The sequence below is a fragment of the Lycorma delicatula genome, chromosome 3 (assembly GCF_047948215.1).
Source record: "Lycorma delicatula isolate Av1 chromosome 3, ASM4794821v1, whole genome shotgun sequence".
Taxonomy (NCBI): Eukaryota; Metazoa; Arthropoda; class Insecta; order Hemiptera; family Fulgoridae; genus Lycorma; species Lycorma delicatula.
In genome coordinates this window covers 158,331,085-158,346,665 of record NC_134457.1, presented here as the reverse complement: position 1 = coordinate 158,346,665, position 15,581 = coordinate 158,331,085, and the positions used below count along the sequence as shown (strand labels likewise).

The following is a 15,581-nucleotide window of genomic DNA, read 5'->3' as shown; positions in this document are numbered from 1 at the left end:
ATTACAAAAGGGAAAATATTTTACATTCATTCGAAAGTGGAAAATGAGAATATCTGATGTCAATCTTGGCCATGCACGGATTTACAGTTGTGATGGAAAACTGATCAAAACAAATAAACATTCTTATAAAAAAATAAAAATAACAAAAAATAGCTAAATATCATTTTCAGGCTACTTTGTTTATTTTTTAATCGTTATTGTACAATTTTTTCTCATTCAAAGGAGTTGACATTTTGAGATGAACTAATACAATTTTTTGATAGCATTTTATTACATTCTTAGATTAAAAAAAGTCTCCATTATATATTTCAGCGTAGCAGAAATGTTCTGCTATTTTCATATCAGAGAATTTCTGTTCGTAAACAGAACTGCTGAAAACAGTTAACTTATCTTTTTCGTTGAGAAGACATACATAAATTTAACTAAGAGAACTTACAGGGGGGCCATTTAAGAAACGGACATTTTTTCTTCTTCAAATTAAATGTGTGAACATCTTTTTTTTTATTATTATCCGTTCTCCTTGATTTTTACATTAGCCTTTCGACCCCGAAATAAAAAAACATTTCCATGTAGTCAGATTTTGTTTAAATAGGTTTTTTCCCGGGAATCTTTCATATTATCTCACAATTTTCATCTAAATTGCTTGCTGTAAAATGTCATCGCAGCATTGTTAATAATTAAAGGCTGTATAACAACCGCAAATTCCATATCAATCCTGATTTATTTTGGACCCAACAATTTTCTATACAAAACTTTTTGGCTTAGGCTAGGTTGTACATATTTTTGCATTTGTGATATAATCAACCCAACTTTGAGTTTAACTGTTCTGTAATTATTGGAACGGACAAAAAATTCATATGTACTGGATTTTGACGAAAAATTTCGATCGAACCAACATCAACAAGAATGATGTTAATAAGAGAACATAACAACCATATTCCCCGTTAACCAGCACAATAGTGTAAGTAAAGGAAGAGTAGCGTTCTATGCAATTAAGTGAAAATATTGAATTTAAATTACTATTAATTAGTTTACACAATAACGAGTAACAGTTCAGTTGAAGAATATTGTTTTACACCTGCACATTAGGATCAATACCTTACTTTGATCAAATTTGTCCAACTAAATTTTCGGAATAAATTTTTACATCATTAATCTCTGAATTAGGGGAGGATCGATTGTAACTTCTGGGGAATCTGACCGCTTCTAATCAGTTAATCTTTCCAGGTGGTAAATATTATGTTCTGATTATTAAACATACACAAACTAAAAAGTAGTTTTTGAATGAAACTGAAAGTTTAAAGTGACTTTTAACTACAAATATTGAACAGAATATTAAATTTTTATTTTTTTTTGTCTTCATTCATTTGACTGGTTTTATGCAGCTCTCCAAGATTCCCTATCTAGTGCTAGTCGTTTTATTTCATTATATCTCCTACATCCTAATCCCTAACAATTTGTTTTACATATTTTAAACGTTGTCTGCCTGCATAATTTTTCCCGTCTACGTGTTCTTCCAATATCAAAGCGATTATTCCAGGATGGCCTAATATTTTTGCCTATAAGTCTTTCTGTTCTTTTAACTATATTTTTCCAAATTCTTCTTTCAACATCCATTTGCCGTAACACCTCTTCATTTGTCATTTTAACCACCCATCTGATTTTTAACATTCTCCTATAGCACCCCACATTTCAAAAGCTTCTAATCTTTTCTTCTCAGGTACTCCAATCGTCCAAGTTTCACTTCCATGTAAAGCTACGTTCCAAACATACTTTCAAAAATGTTTTCCTACCGTTTAAATTGATTTTTGATGTAATCAGATTATATTTCTGACTGAAAGTTTTTTTTCGCCTGCGATATTCGTCATTTTATATATCTGCTGCGTCCATCTTTAATAATTCTATTTCCCAAATAACAAACTTTTTCTACCTCCATAATCTTTTCTCTTCCTTTTTTCATATTCAATGGTCCATCTACATTTTTTTCTAGTACATTTCATTACTTTCATTTTGTTCCTGTTTATTTTCATGCAGTCGTTCTTGCGTAGGACTCTTCATCCATGCCATTCATTGTTTCTTCTAAATCTTTTTTACTGTCAGCTAAAATTACTGTATCATCAGCAAATCGTAGCTACTTTATCTTTTCAACTTGCACTGTTACTCCGGATCTAAATTGTTCTTTAACATCATTTTAATTTTAGTTACAATAAATTCAAACTCACATGTAATACAGGTTTACAGGATTTATGCTACCAATCGTTTTGGACCCCTAATTCTCTCTATTAATTTTAAAGTATCGTCTGTTAAAGAAAAGTAGTTTGGGTATATAAATCTAAATCAGCGTCGACGTTTAGCCACTGATATGACAATAGATTGCAGGGAAACTGCAAACAATCTCGATTATCTTCTAGAAAATGTAGTAGGCATCGGTTTAATACATATTTCTTTGGTTTTCAACATTTTATCCCTATTTTAAAGCCTTCAATTTTTTGGATACTATCCTTTGGCAAGTTTAATCCAGGTTTAAGGGATTATCCTTGTGAGGGATGCATTTTCCATTTTATTTAGCAGTTATCATTTGTATAAAATGTACTTACAGGTAGACAATATTAGCTCCTAAATAATATTAATTGATTTTAATAATTGATCAGTTATTGTGACTTTTTTGAAACATCAGCATCAGTTTATATATGTGTATGTAATCTAAACGTAGTCTTCATTAAGTTCTGTTCTATATTCTTGTTCTGTATTCTGTTCTTCATTAAGTTCTTTCTGTCTATTAAGTTCTGTCCTATTCGTCTCTATAAGAGTTAGCCGCACTTCTCTCCTCTACTATTTTTCTTAAAAATTTTCAAATGTTATCGATCCACTTAATTTTAAACATCTTTTTGTGACACTGTATTTTAAAATTTCTATTCTTTTCCTATCTGTTTTTCTCTATCTACCCTACAGATCTTCAATTCAGAAAAATACTTTCAGAATTTTTTTCTAATTCTTAGATCTACGATAATACTAGCAGTCTTTAGACCACAAAAGGTCTCCTTGTTATACCGGTTCGCATTTGATGTCTGACTTACTTCGTCCAAGATAGTAATTTTCTTACCTAAATAAATTGAAAAATTCTATAATTGACAAGTTATATTTCCCTTTTTTGATTTTTAATTTCTCTTTTTTTTCTCCTCATAATTACATTTAATTACCTTTGTTTACTCTTATTTACTTTCAACTTGAATTTCTCTCATTACAATAAATCCATGCCTTTCGCTATCTTTTGTAATTCATTTTTTTGTTTCTGCCTAAAGCACAACGTCATTAACTTATCTTAATTTCTTAATTATGAGAAAGCAATTAATCAATGAAAATAATATTTAAAAATTAAATAATGAAAATGATACCTTCCAGTCTTCATAAAAATTTACATGTTTATCTTTCTTCATTTTTCTTACAAGCATTTTAGCTTGTCGAAATGCATCATAGTCAGCAGAAACTGGTATTGCTACATTCATGTGTGAATTTGGTGCTAAAAATTCTCCTTTACCTACAGAGTAGCCAGCTAATCCTGGATTGAATTCTTTTAATATATTGGGAAGAGTTAAGTATTCTCTCCATGTTCCTTGACCTCCTAAAATAAAAAAAATAAATAAATAAATAAAATTATATCTATTAACTAAAATATTATTTATGTCATAATTATAAAAATGTTATTATTAAATAAATAATAACATATTATTTGTTTTCTTACTTTAGATATTTACTCTTCATTTTAAGATAAAATTATATAAATCTCAAACATTATGGTGTACCAATACCATAATATATAGAATTTATAAAATTCATATTCTACACTTAATTTACTGATTACTACACCTGGTGTGGTACGGTGATTTCACCGAATTTATTGTTTTAAATGAAAAACTATTGTTTACAGAAAAGTTTATTTACTGTGATTTGTATTAATGTAGTTCAATATAAATTAACCTTATAGTTAGTTACAATTATTTTATTGATACCACAAATTTTGTTGATATGGTTAATTTCGTCTTTAATAAATTGTTTCTTTATATTACGTTATTCAATCAGTACAAACAAATATACATTTTATTTTCAGAATTATTAAGTGAATTTCGTATTTTGATTAAAATTATTCAGAATTATTTTTTATTTTAACGTTACATTAACATTAAAATCTATTCAGAGATAAAATTGAACAATAAGTAAATAAACTAAATTTGGAATGAACATTAAGAAGCTAAAAACCCAGTGGTTTGTAAATTAAAAGTTAACAAAGAAAAGAAATGAAATTGAAGAGAACTTCGTAAAGCTGGAAATAAAACCACTTAATTAAATCGATATGTCAAATCAAGGATATCGTTTCTCATTAATCTTGAAAAATCGCTGATAGTATTATCCAATAAATTGACTGTCATATAATTTGGATGCCGACCCAAACGATTTTGATATCGTTGACTGACCAGAGAGATTTCTTGCATAACGGTTTATAATTTAATGTCATTATATATGAGGTTATTGCTTATATACCAAGGTATGTTTAACATTTTTCGCATGTTTTTGTCTGATAACGTTCAAGTATGTCAGTATTGGAATTGCTTGCTACACCCCACAATTGAAGCCCGTAAGTCCAAATTGGTCTCAAGGTGGATTTACAAATCAATACTTTATTTTCTACGAGATCCGAAATCTGTGCCCTGTTAGCCAATACATGTTTTTAAACTTTAGATCTAACTATATTCGCTTAGATCTGATATGTTTTAGCCAAGTAAGGCGGCGATCAAGATGAAAATCTAAATACTTACATTCTTGAGAATTTGGAATTGAAGTATTAAAGATAGAAACAGTTGGGCAGCTTTCCATTCGAAGGGTGGATGTGACGTGCTTCGACTTTGTTTCATTTATTTTTATTTTCCAACTTGTAAGCCAGGATTCGACAAGAATGAGATAATCTTGAATATAATGAGATGCAGTAGCTGGATTATCATGTACAGCAAGAATTGCAGTATTGTCAGCAGACGTTGCAGCGATTGTATTCAACGTAATTGGCAAGTCGGCAACAAAAATACAAATAATCATTCCTTATTATATGTTGGATAAAATAGCAGGTGATTCAAAAACGACTTCAAAACTTTAAAAGCATATAATAATTTATTAAGATAACTTACAGGTTCGATTGATTTCTCATATCTTAGGAAAATATATAAAGATTTGACTTACGTACTTCATTATTATCGAATTTTGTCACCAGAGCTGCCACCAAGGACATCTGAACAGTCTGACCTTTATACGGATGAAAATAAAACTTTATCAAGTACTCACCGTAAGCTTTATCCAATATCTTCATCATTATGAATAAAAATTGCTGAGCAATTTGTCTCATCCTTTCAACATTTTCCAAACACTTATCGTTGATCCAACAAATTTATATAATAAACTTCCAGTGTTTGAAATTTTTTGTCATCTTGAAATTGAAATATAAGATTATTTTTGTTTTTTTCCACTCTACTCCCCTGGGCCGGTCCGACTGGTTGGTATTGCGCCACCCAGGTGAGTGTCTGGTAAACTCTAACGAGCCTCTCCGCCGGCAGATGGCAGGTCGGCTCGCCGGTGTCAGCTCTTTTGAGTGATTTTCTGTTTGCCCATTTGGTAACCACGACATACCTCGAATAGCCGTAACGTGGCACCGGGTCTTTTCTTACACTTCTGCTTCATCAGAACCTATCTAAACCCTTGGAGTCCTCAGTGGATCATTGAGAATGACACCCCTCAGCGTGCCGTCTCACACCACTGAGGCTGCCCACCCTACCCTATTCTACACTAGTAACCTAGTCGCCTTTCATCTATATCCTTCTCTGTTAATACTGCTACTATAAATTCCGTAACCTTCTTCCAGTTTATTTCGCTCCTCAACATGTGCTCTAGGACCTCTGCTGGGCTCAATCCTATTGTGCCACAGTTCCTTCTTTTAATTCCTCCACTTTTAATTGCCCACCTAGGTGGGCAATTAAAAGTGGAGGAATTGCCAATGCAGCAGAAAAGTGTGTGTTCTGCATTGTCAATTCTCTCACAGTACATACATTCTGGACCTGGCCTTCTTCCAACACGATGGAGGTACTCATTGAAATTGCCATGACCTGTAAAAAACTGCGTGATATGATAATTTAACTCACCATGTTTCCTGTCTAACCATAGTGCCAGATCTGGAATCAGCTCCTTCGGGCGTTTGGCTGGTCCATCCTCCTGCCATCTATTTTGCCATCTATGTCTAAGTCTATCTTTTGCTTCGAGGCATTGCGCCCTCTCGACTCTATTTAGGGCCATTAAGTCTATTGCTGAGCAATTGACAACACGCACAACGCCTCATAGGAGACCGTCCTGTAAGCTGAAACAACCCCCAGCAACAGCCTCCTATGAGTACTAACCAGTCTGTTCAAATTTCTTTTAACCCTGACTGAGTGCCACCACACTGGTACTGCATATAACATCATGGATGTCACTGTGGACGCTATCGCCCTTCTCTTAGAGGGTCTTGGAGCTCTCTGCGAAGACATTATTATATTCAAATTCTTAGTCATCTGTTCACCTTTGGCACATATGTCTATTATATGCTGGGTGAACCGGCAATTCCTCTCATTAAGTCACACCCAGGTATTTAATCTTTTCGACCTCTGTTATTTGTTGGTTTCCAATTTGGATGGCCGGACGGTCTAAAATCCTCTTCTCTGTGAACATAATATATTTACATTTTTCTATTGCCAGCTGGAGTCCCCTCTCTTTCAACCAATTATCTATCGTCCGTAACGTGTTGTTAGCACTCTCTTGTACATCGACAGTTGTTTTACCCTTGATGAGTATCGCCAGGTCATCGGCATAGGCAATTACTTGTACCCCATCCTGATAGTCTAGTCTTAATATCCCATCGAAGGCCAGTATCCAGAGTAAGGGTCTCAGTACAGACCCCTGTGGCACACCGCCATAAATATTGAAACATAGGCACTCACTCTGCGTCTCAACCAAGCATTCTCTATTTGAGAGGTATTCCCCTATCTGCCTTCTTAAATAAGGACTGATACCTTTTTCCACTAATGCCCTATTTATTGATTCCCACTTGATAGAACCGAATACATTTTTTACATCTAAAGCTATGAATAGGGGAATACGCCTCGTTCTCCATGTGCCGCTCCTAGTCCGATCCTTAGCCCAGTCGATCACCTTTGTCGCCGCCTGTATCGTCGAACGACCCTTCATGAATCCAAACTGATTTCCACTAATGCCTATACCTTCCTCAAGTTCCTTAAAGATTCGGCCAGTGAGCATCTTCTCCACTACCTTCGCCATTGTATTTAAAAGACTCAATGGTCTGTAAAGGTTCTCCATTGTCATTTGTGCCTTTTGGGAGGAACACCACCCTAGATTCCTTCCAGATTCCTAGAAATGTCTTGTTTTCTAATCCGTGGCTGGCAACATCAAGCATTTCATAAGGAATTCTCTTTATCAGCCCTTTAAGGAGTGCCGCTGGAATTCCGTCTGGACCCGGGCTCTTCCTATTACCCAGTTGTGCTACAGCCAAGTGCAGTTCAGAGAACGTCTGAACGACTGAACGAGAACGTCTGAACGAGAAGCGTCTGGGTTCGCAATCTATAACATTTCCTGCAGTTTCTACTCTACCGGGGAATAGCTCATTAATTTGTTGTTCTACCTGCTCATTATTTAATACGGGTAGACGCCTTCCAAATCGCTTAGTGATTATTTTGTCTGCCTGTCCCCAGGTGTCTCCGTCTAACTCCTCGCAGAGTCTGTGCCATTGTTTTTTCTTAGACATACGAATAGCTTTGTTTAAGGCCCGTCTGGTCTCTTTATAAGCCAGAGATGCCTCCTCGTACTCCTGTCCGCCTCGCATTCTGAGTCTCTGCTTCCTTCTTCTGCGCGATTGTAGGAGCCCTCTCAGTGTTTCAATCTCCATATTCCAGCAATACACTGAGTGTCTATTAGCTCTTCTGTGAGCTACTCTGCCCATTTCTTGTCTTATAACGTTAGTCAGGGCAACTGGTGTCAGATTCTCTATGTTGATAATTCTTTCGGCCATTCTATCGATTATGATCTCGATCTGTTCCGTTGTAAAACTATTATAGGGCATTTTCTCTCTAGTCACATAGTCTGAGCCTTTTATGGTAATCATAGTGGCATGATGGTCACTCGCCACATCATGTGGTAACACTCGCCAGTCCCAGTGTTCCCTACTCCATCTATCGTCTATGATTGTTAAGTCCAAGACTGACTAGTGTCCTCTCGCCTCATATGTAGGGGTGTCATCATTTACACAATGACATCTAATTGCCCCCATCATATCCGTAAGGATCTCACCTCTGCGATTGGTGTATGCGCTCCCTGCTGCAATCGATTTACTATTGAAATCACCTAGAATAATGACTTTCTTCCTAGCGTTATTTACTACTCCTTGTATTATGTCTAGTCTTCTAGTAAATTCAGGTATGTCACAGTTTGGAGACACATAGGCACCAATCGCTAGTGTTGAATCCGACTCCACCGCCAACACGCCTCCAGATCTGGACGTCAATCTCCATGCCAAAATGTATCAACCCAAAAATAGGTTCCAAAATTTGGTGGGAACGGGGTCAGGGGGTAGGAAACTTTTTTGGGATGGATTTATAACTTGTGATGAGGGATGTAGGACGAGTGGTTCAGAAATTATTAAGGAACAAAGAATTCCCTAATAAAAACTAGTCTAAGGACTTAGAAAAATTTCACTCGCATAACTACTAATATACGAAAAAAATTCCTAAGTCCTTGTTTACAGTTAATTTCAGACTGGTATTAGCCTGTCGAATAACTTAGAATAATTTGCTATTATAAGCTCTATTATAACCTCAAAAAACTTTTAAAAAGTTATTGTACAATAAGTTTACTCACTTTTTATACACACTGGTAGTCTTTTCGTTATTGATAAACGTCACCAGCACTTTAACACACTATAATATCTGGGATTTAGCGAGTAAAAAGCACAAAAATATTGATCTCACTAATGAGAACAAAAAACTATAAAAAAACTTGATAAGTCCGTAACCAAATAACTCAAAAATGGTAGTCCGTATTCCTTGTCCAATCCACTTAAAGTTCCAGTCCACCAAATCAATGTAAAAACCAAAAAAACCAATCGAAAACAACAAAAAACGCGGAGCATTTTGTTGATGTTTCATAAGTTTCCAAACATAGGAAAAAAATTTTTTTTTTTTATTTTTTTTGTTATGAAGACCGCTGTATATCAGGAGAAGATACAAATTTATAAATCATCTTATGGCTCGTATCACTAACGTCATAACAAGTGACAATAAGTCATTTGTAATGACTTATTGAGAAATGATTTATGTTTTGTATCTTTTCCTGACACATAATGGCTTTCATAAACAAATGTTTATTTTTTCTATGTATGGAAATTTATAGGACACTGTAAAATTTCGTGAGGGGATTTGTTCATGTCAAGGCACATTCAGTTTTTGTGAAATCTAATTTAAACATGTATAAACACGTTACACTCAATTAACGTTTAAAAGGCAAACGCAAAATATTATATGGACCAGTTCTCCTTGGCCACTGATAGTTAAACTTCAAACACTATATTAAACAATGTTATGTATCAGACTTCTTCCATTCTAATAGAACAACTCAAAAAGTCATATTCATCATTTCTCACCCAGTGTAAGCGTAGTTTTCAAAAATTAATAATCGAAGTCTTTTTTCAACAGCCATTTGTAATACATTATTTATCCGAAGTTATTCATAACAAACAATTTCATATTTTGGAAAATTTATTCAATTTTTGCTTTAGAAAGGTTTCGTTGTCAGTTTATTGCAGTTTCGTTATATTTTAGTATATCAAGGTAAAAAATTGTCATTCAAAAAAAGTCAATTTTTACTGAAGTCGGAATATTTCCTGCAAAAAATACCGTTTAACGTTTAGTGGTTTTACTGAAAATGCACGAAACATTAAAAGGTTTACCGAGTTTTTTCCTGAGTGGATTTTTTTTCTAATTTCCAGTAGATAAGTATTCCAGGCGTAATGATATATTAAATTAAATATTAATGCTAAAGCTAAAAGTTTATCTTTTCCACTTAAAAACAACCATTAACTAACCATATCCAATATTTGCCCTTAACATATCACTATAGGGATTCTTCCAGCCTGTTTGTTGCATTGGGCGTCTCAATATCACAAATTATTTTCATCCATTTGCTATGTTCAAACTTTTTACTTCCTTGCACAAAGTAAAGGAAGTATTGTAATCGCAAAAAATGTCGGATTTCAGATTTTAACAGAAATATTCATTTAAACCATTCCTGAATCCATTTTGACTAGTATCAGCGTGACGTCTGTACGTACGTACGTACGTACTTATGTACGTTGTATCTCGCATAACTCAAAAACAATTAGTCGTAGGAAGTTGAAATTTTGGAATTAGGATTGTTGTAACATCTAATTGTGCACCTCCCATTTTTATTGCAATTAAACGGACCAAAAGTATCTAAAAAAGCCCAAAATCCCAAAAAATTGGATTTTCGGTTTTTTCTTAACTGCAGTAATAAGCCCTCATTGATAGCTTTTCATCGATGTATCATAGGTGGTACATATATTCATTGGTTCCAGAGTTATAGCCAAATAAAATTTTAAATAATGAAATATTTGGATCTTACAAGGAAAAGACGCATCGGTTCAAATCCAAATTCATTTCCTTTTTTTTTAATTTTTTTTTTTTTAATTTAAATATATTGATTTATTAATAATTATTAACTTTTGATTGCAAAAAAAAAACTTTTACAATAAATAATAATTCAACAACAATAAAAAAAAAGAAAAAGTATCAAAAGTTATTAATGAAATAAAATTTTATGTACTCATTTTTTTAAAAAAATGTGTTTTTCTAATCTAATAGGCAAACAAGTTAGTCACATGTGATGCCCACATCAGATTTTTTATTCCATAAAAATTTCTCTCGATTATTTTTCAGTTAAATAATTTCTTTTGGTTCTATAAAACTGTACTGGCAATTTATAATTCTTTTAATCGCTGTTTCAGAAAAAAATCTAACAATAGTTTTCTACTCTTATAATTACTTTGTTAATTATTTTTAGCTTCACAAAATTCTTTCCATTTTTCTTTACAGTCATACTTCAAATGATTTTAATCTTTTTTTTACTTTGTTCTGTACTTTGCAGGTTTCTACGTCCTTAAATCCTTTATAATATTGTAGGATTTGACAAAATTATTACGAACGAGAATCCGTATTGAATACTGACGATCGTTTATTGTATTGTGTCTTTTACCTGACTATTCGACAACATTATTACTCTTATTCACTTTCCACATGATCATAATGTATCTATTCACGTTCAGTTAAAACTTATTTTTCTTTCACTGCTTACCCAATAATCTTTCTTGTCTTCTACACATAGGCAAATCTTTCATCATAGATATTTTCATTATCATTTTTTTTTATATGAATTGACTTTTTGTAGCCAATATTCACTTCTACAGTATTCACTCAAAGCCGAATTTATTCATATTTACATTTTCAAAGTAACATTATTACTATGTAAAATTTCAAAGCCAATTTTACAAAAATATTTTCAAACTATTTTGTTAACATTCTAATCTTTGTTCACACCACAAGTGATTCGAAAATGACTTCATAATTTAAAAGCATGTAAAAATTTATTTAGATAACTTACAGATTCGGTCGAGGTGTCATTTCATAGCAAAACACAAGTTTTGACTCGTATTTCATTAGTACCGAATTCGGCCACCAATGTTGTTAAAAATAGATATATTTACTGGTGCGAAACGTGCTCGTTGTGTGTTTTGGTTTCACGATTTGCAGTCAGCAACCGCAGTTCAATGTAATTTTCGTAGAGGGTACGGTAGAGAGCCTCCTAGTAGGCATACAATTTACACTTTGCCCCAAACCTTCGTTGACACAGGTTGTTCTATAAAACATACAAAAACACCAGGACGCCCACGCGTCCCTGAAGCTGCTGTGGAACAACTCAGAGAAAGCTTTGCACGTAGTCCAAAGAAATCAACTCGACGTTCGTCAACTGAAACTGGCATTCCACAAACGACTGCTTGGCGTGTATTACATAAAGGCATACACTTGAAACCATACAAACTAACCGTGATTCAACTCATTACAAATGACGAAAAAGTTGTTCGGTTTCAGTTTTGTATGGAAGTGAAGAATCGAATTGCAGACAACGATACACTTGTGTACAATGAGTGATGAGTCAACTTTTCTCTCAGTGGCAAGGCAAGCACCCGTAATTGCAGAATATGGGGTAGCGAAAATTCTCATTTGCAGCACATTCGTGATAACTCTGAGGTCAATGATTTTTATGTTTTAAGCAAGCAAAGACTGTACGGCCTGTTCTTCTTCAAGGTGGCAACAAAAAATGGTATCGTTTATCTGGACATGCTTCAAAATCTTCTGATTCCTCAGTTAGACGATGATGACCAAGAAGGACGCCATATCTATCAGCAATACTGTATTTCTGTACAGCTGTCTAGAAGTCTTGATACTCGATTCCCAGGTCAGTGGATTGGTCGTAAAGGTACAATTGTATCGCCATCTTGATCCCTAGATTTTATCCCATTAGATTTTTTTCTTTTGGGATTTCATTAAAGATCGGATTTATGTACCAGCTTTGCCTGCTGATATTATTGAGCTAAGACTTTGAATTAACGCCGTATCTGCAAGATAACGTCCAACTTGCTGACTACAGTCTGGAATGAAATCGACTTCAGGCGGGTCTCCAGTTGCATGTCGCATTACAAGTGGAAGCCATATCAAACCAAAGTGAATGTTGGAAAAATTTGATGTTATTCTAGAAACCTCAACCGAATCTGTAAGTTATCTCATTAAAATTTTATGTGCTTTTAAAGTTGTCCTTTTTAAATCACCTGGTATTTTAAGAGCACACCCTCAAATGTACTCTTGCGTGGTATGTTTTTAAAATCGGCATCGGTTTTAATAAAAACTATTAAAAAAAGCGTAACTGCGTTTCAAAGCTCTTCTCGTTATCCACCGTAATTTTTTTTTTTATACATTGCTCAAATATTACAACTGTTCATTCAAAAAATGTTAAAAAAATTCATCTAAATAAATGTACACTTTAAAGAATTCATCATACAAACGCTTCATTGAACAGGTTATTTACCATTAGTAATTACTTTTTTTTTTATTAGTTGTTTTTTTTCCAGAAAATTTCAATTTTATTTGATCTAAAATCTTGAAACTTTTTCTGTCTTGTCTTAAAATCGAAAAAAACAGCTTTTATAATAAAACATTTAATTATTACATATAGATTTAAAATTGCAAAATTCAAAAAGGTTTATTTCTCAAAAGAAATGCACATATAATTTTAATAAATTTTTATACGTATATTTTTAATGCGTAAAATTTAACACAGTCATATTTTTGAAACCTTCTAGTATTTATCATTTATTTTACTGTTATTATTATTTTTATATTTTCTAAAAACTTTAAATTTTAAACTTAAATTTCTAAATAGGTTCATTTGATAAAGCTTTAAAAGGAATATCTCGTAGTCTACATATTGTTAACACTTTAGGTAATGTTTGTATTTATTATTATTTAGAAGTTTTTTACAGCCTTTACGGCCACTTTCCGCATTCTACTCTCCAAGCCTCCCTATCATGGTTCACTTCGTTCAGCAAACCACGCTCTTCCATACTCTTTACCACAGCATGACCCCAGATCCTCCTTGACCTTCCTCTCTTCCATCAGATGTTAATGTTATCCCAAGATATTTAAATTTATCAGAATGTTTCACAATTCCCAATGTTTATAAATCGTCTCCTTTTCACCGTTATATCGCGTAAGACAATGGGAGAGTTTAGCCATTAGTTGTTTGGATCCCAGAAAATTACTATATGATTCGCACGATAGAAGTTTCTCGAGGAACTCAGTCGCTTGGGAAATTTGTAAGTTTAGATTGGTATACGCCAATTAAATAAATAAAATGAAATGTTTACAGTTTCCTTATTTGGCTCGGTACGTTAAATACATTACATTCATAAGTTTTCGAGTCGTGAAATTTTTTCGATGACAGTAAAAAGTATTAAATTAAAAAAAATTATAAAAATTAAAAAATACGACTGCCAAAAAAATAAAAAATAAATAAATTGAACTAAAAAAAAATAAATCAAACTAAAAAAAAAGAAAACAAGGTATGTAAATAAAGGACTAAATAACGTCAAATTTCAGACAGTTTTAATTTTTTTATATATTTTTTTCATGTGTTAGAAATAGCAGCATCAAAGGTTGTCTTAATCATTAAGTTCTCACCAGATCTTATATCGATAAGAAAATTTTGTCCTTCAACGAAAATATTTAAATGCAGTCAGAGGGGACCTTTAATATCGAATAATTACTACTCATAGCTATTTAATATAGAACAATTACTAATCACAGCTCCCCGGCTCTAATGATTATTACCAATTAATATAGATTAACAAATTATAATCAATTTTGAATGATTATTTTCATCCCTTTCGTAGAAAATTACAACCTTTTCTTAGAAGAATTAAGGCTTATGACTTGATGAAAATTTAATCTTTAGAAAATCTTAAATGCCTGCTATTTCTGCAACGTAAAAAATATATTTAAACAAATTAAGACTGTCTGAAAGATGATTGGTCATCCATTATTTTATTTAATTAAATTTGCATAACGATGATTAGTCCTTTATTTCCATACTTTGTTTTTCGTTTTTTTAGTTCAATCTGTTTAATTTTTGGCAATCGTGTTTTTTAGTTTTTATAATTGATTTTATTAGTTTTAATGTAGATTCTATACAGTCTTGTAATAATGACAAAGATTTTAAAATCGATTGATTATAAAAACTTGAAAAAATGAGTAAGATGTATATCTATTTTATTTTGTATGTATATCTATTTGTAGTGAAAAATTATTTTCAGTGAATTTATAAATTTACTTTGTATTTATTATGTTATAAAGCCCTTGAATTTAATATTAATATAAATAATCTTTTTATTTACTTATTACTTTCCCGACTATAGCGATATATGTTGCTATGGTAGCTATATCTAAAACTGGAAAATATACTGATCGGTCAAGAAAAAACTAAAAAATTGGCATTTTTTTAAGTCTTTACCTTAATGAGACATTTAAAATATTTTAACAAAAAAATAGATTTAAATAAATTGTAAATAATTTACGAAAACAAATTTTCTTCCAATGCTTCTAAGTCCAGAAAATTTATTTTTGTCAGACGGACATTGCATAAGTGTCCGCACAGTATTTATGTTGACCTGTATTTATGTATGTTGACTTGTATTTGGTTTTACGACTAAGGACCTCGTTGACCGATTTTCTTCAAAATTGGTAGACAGCTACTATCTTTGAGGGGAAAGAATTTATTATATTTTTCAAAAATTGGAAAAAGGGGTGATGGTTTTTGTCCGAAATAAAATTTAGAATTTTTACTGGAACAATTTAGCAAAAAATCTTTGTTAT

At 32.5% G+C, this 15,581-nt stretch overlaps 1 protein-coding gene across 2 annotated transcripts in view; it reads right to left on the bottom strand.

The window, feature by feature from the left end:
- The window catches only part of LOC142321006 (phospholipase B1, membrane-associated-like), a 217,256-nt gene that overhangs the window by 90,211 nt on the left and 111,464 nt on the right, over positions 1-15,581 (bottom strand). For both annotated transcript variants that reach the window (XM_075358998.1, XM_075359000.1), the window contains exon 4: positions 3,396-3,622. In XM_075358998.1, coding sequence (XP_075215113.1) covers positions 3,396-3,622 — 227 coding nt within the window. The remainder of the gene's footprint in view (positions 1-3,395; positions 3,623-15,581) is intronic.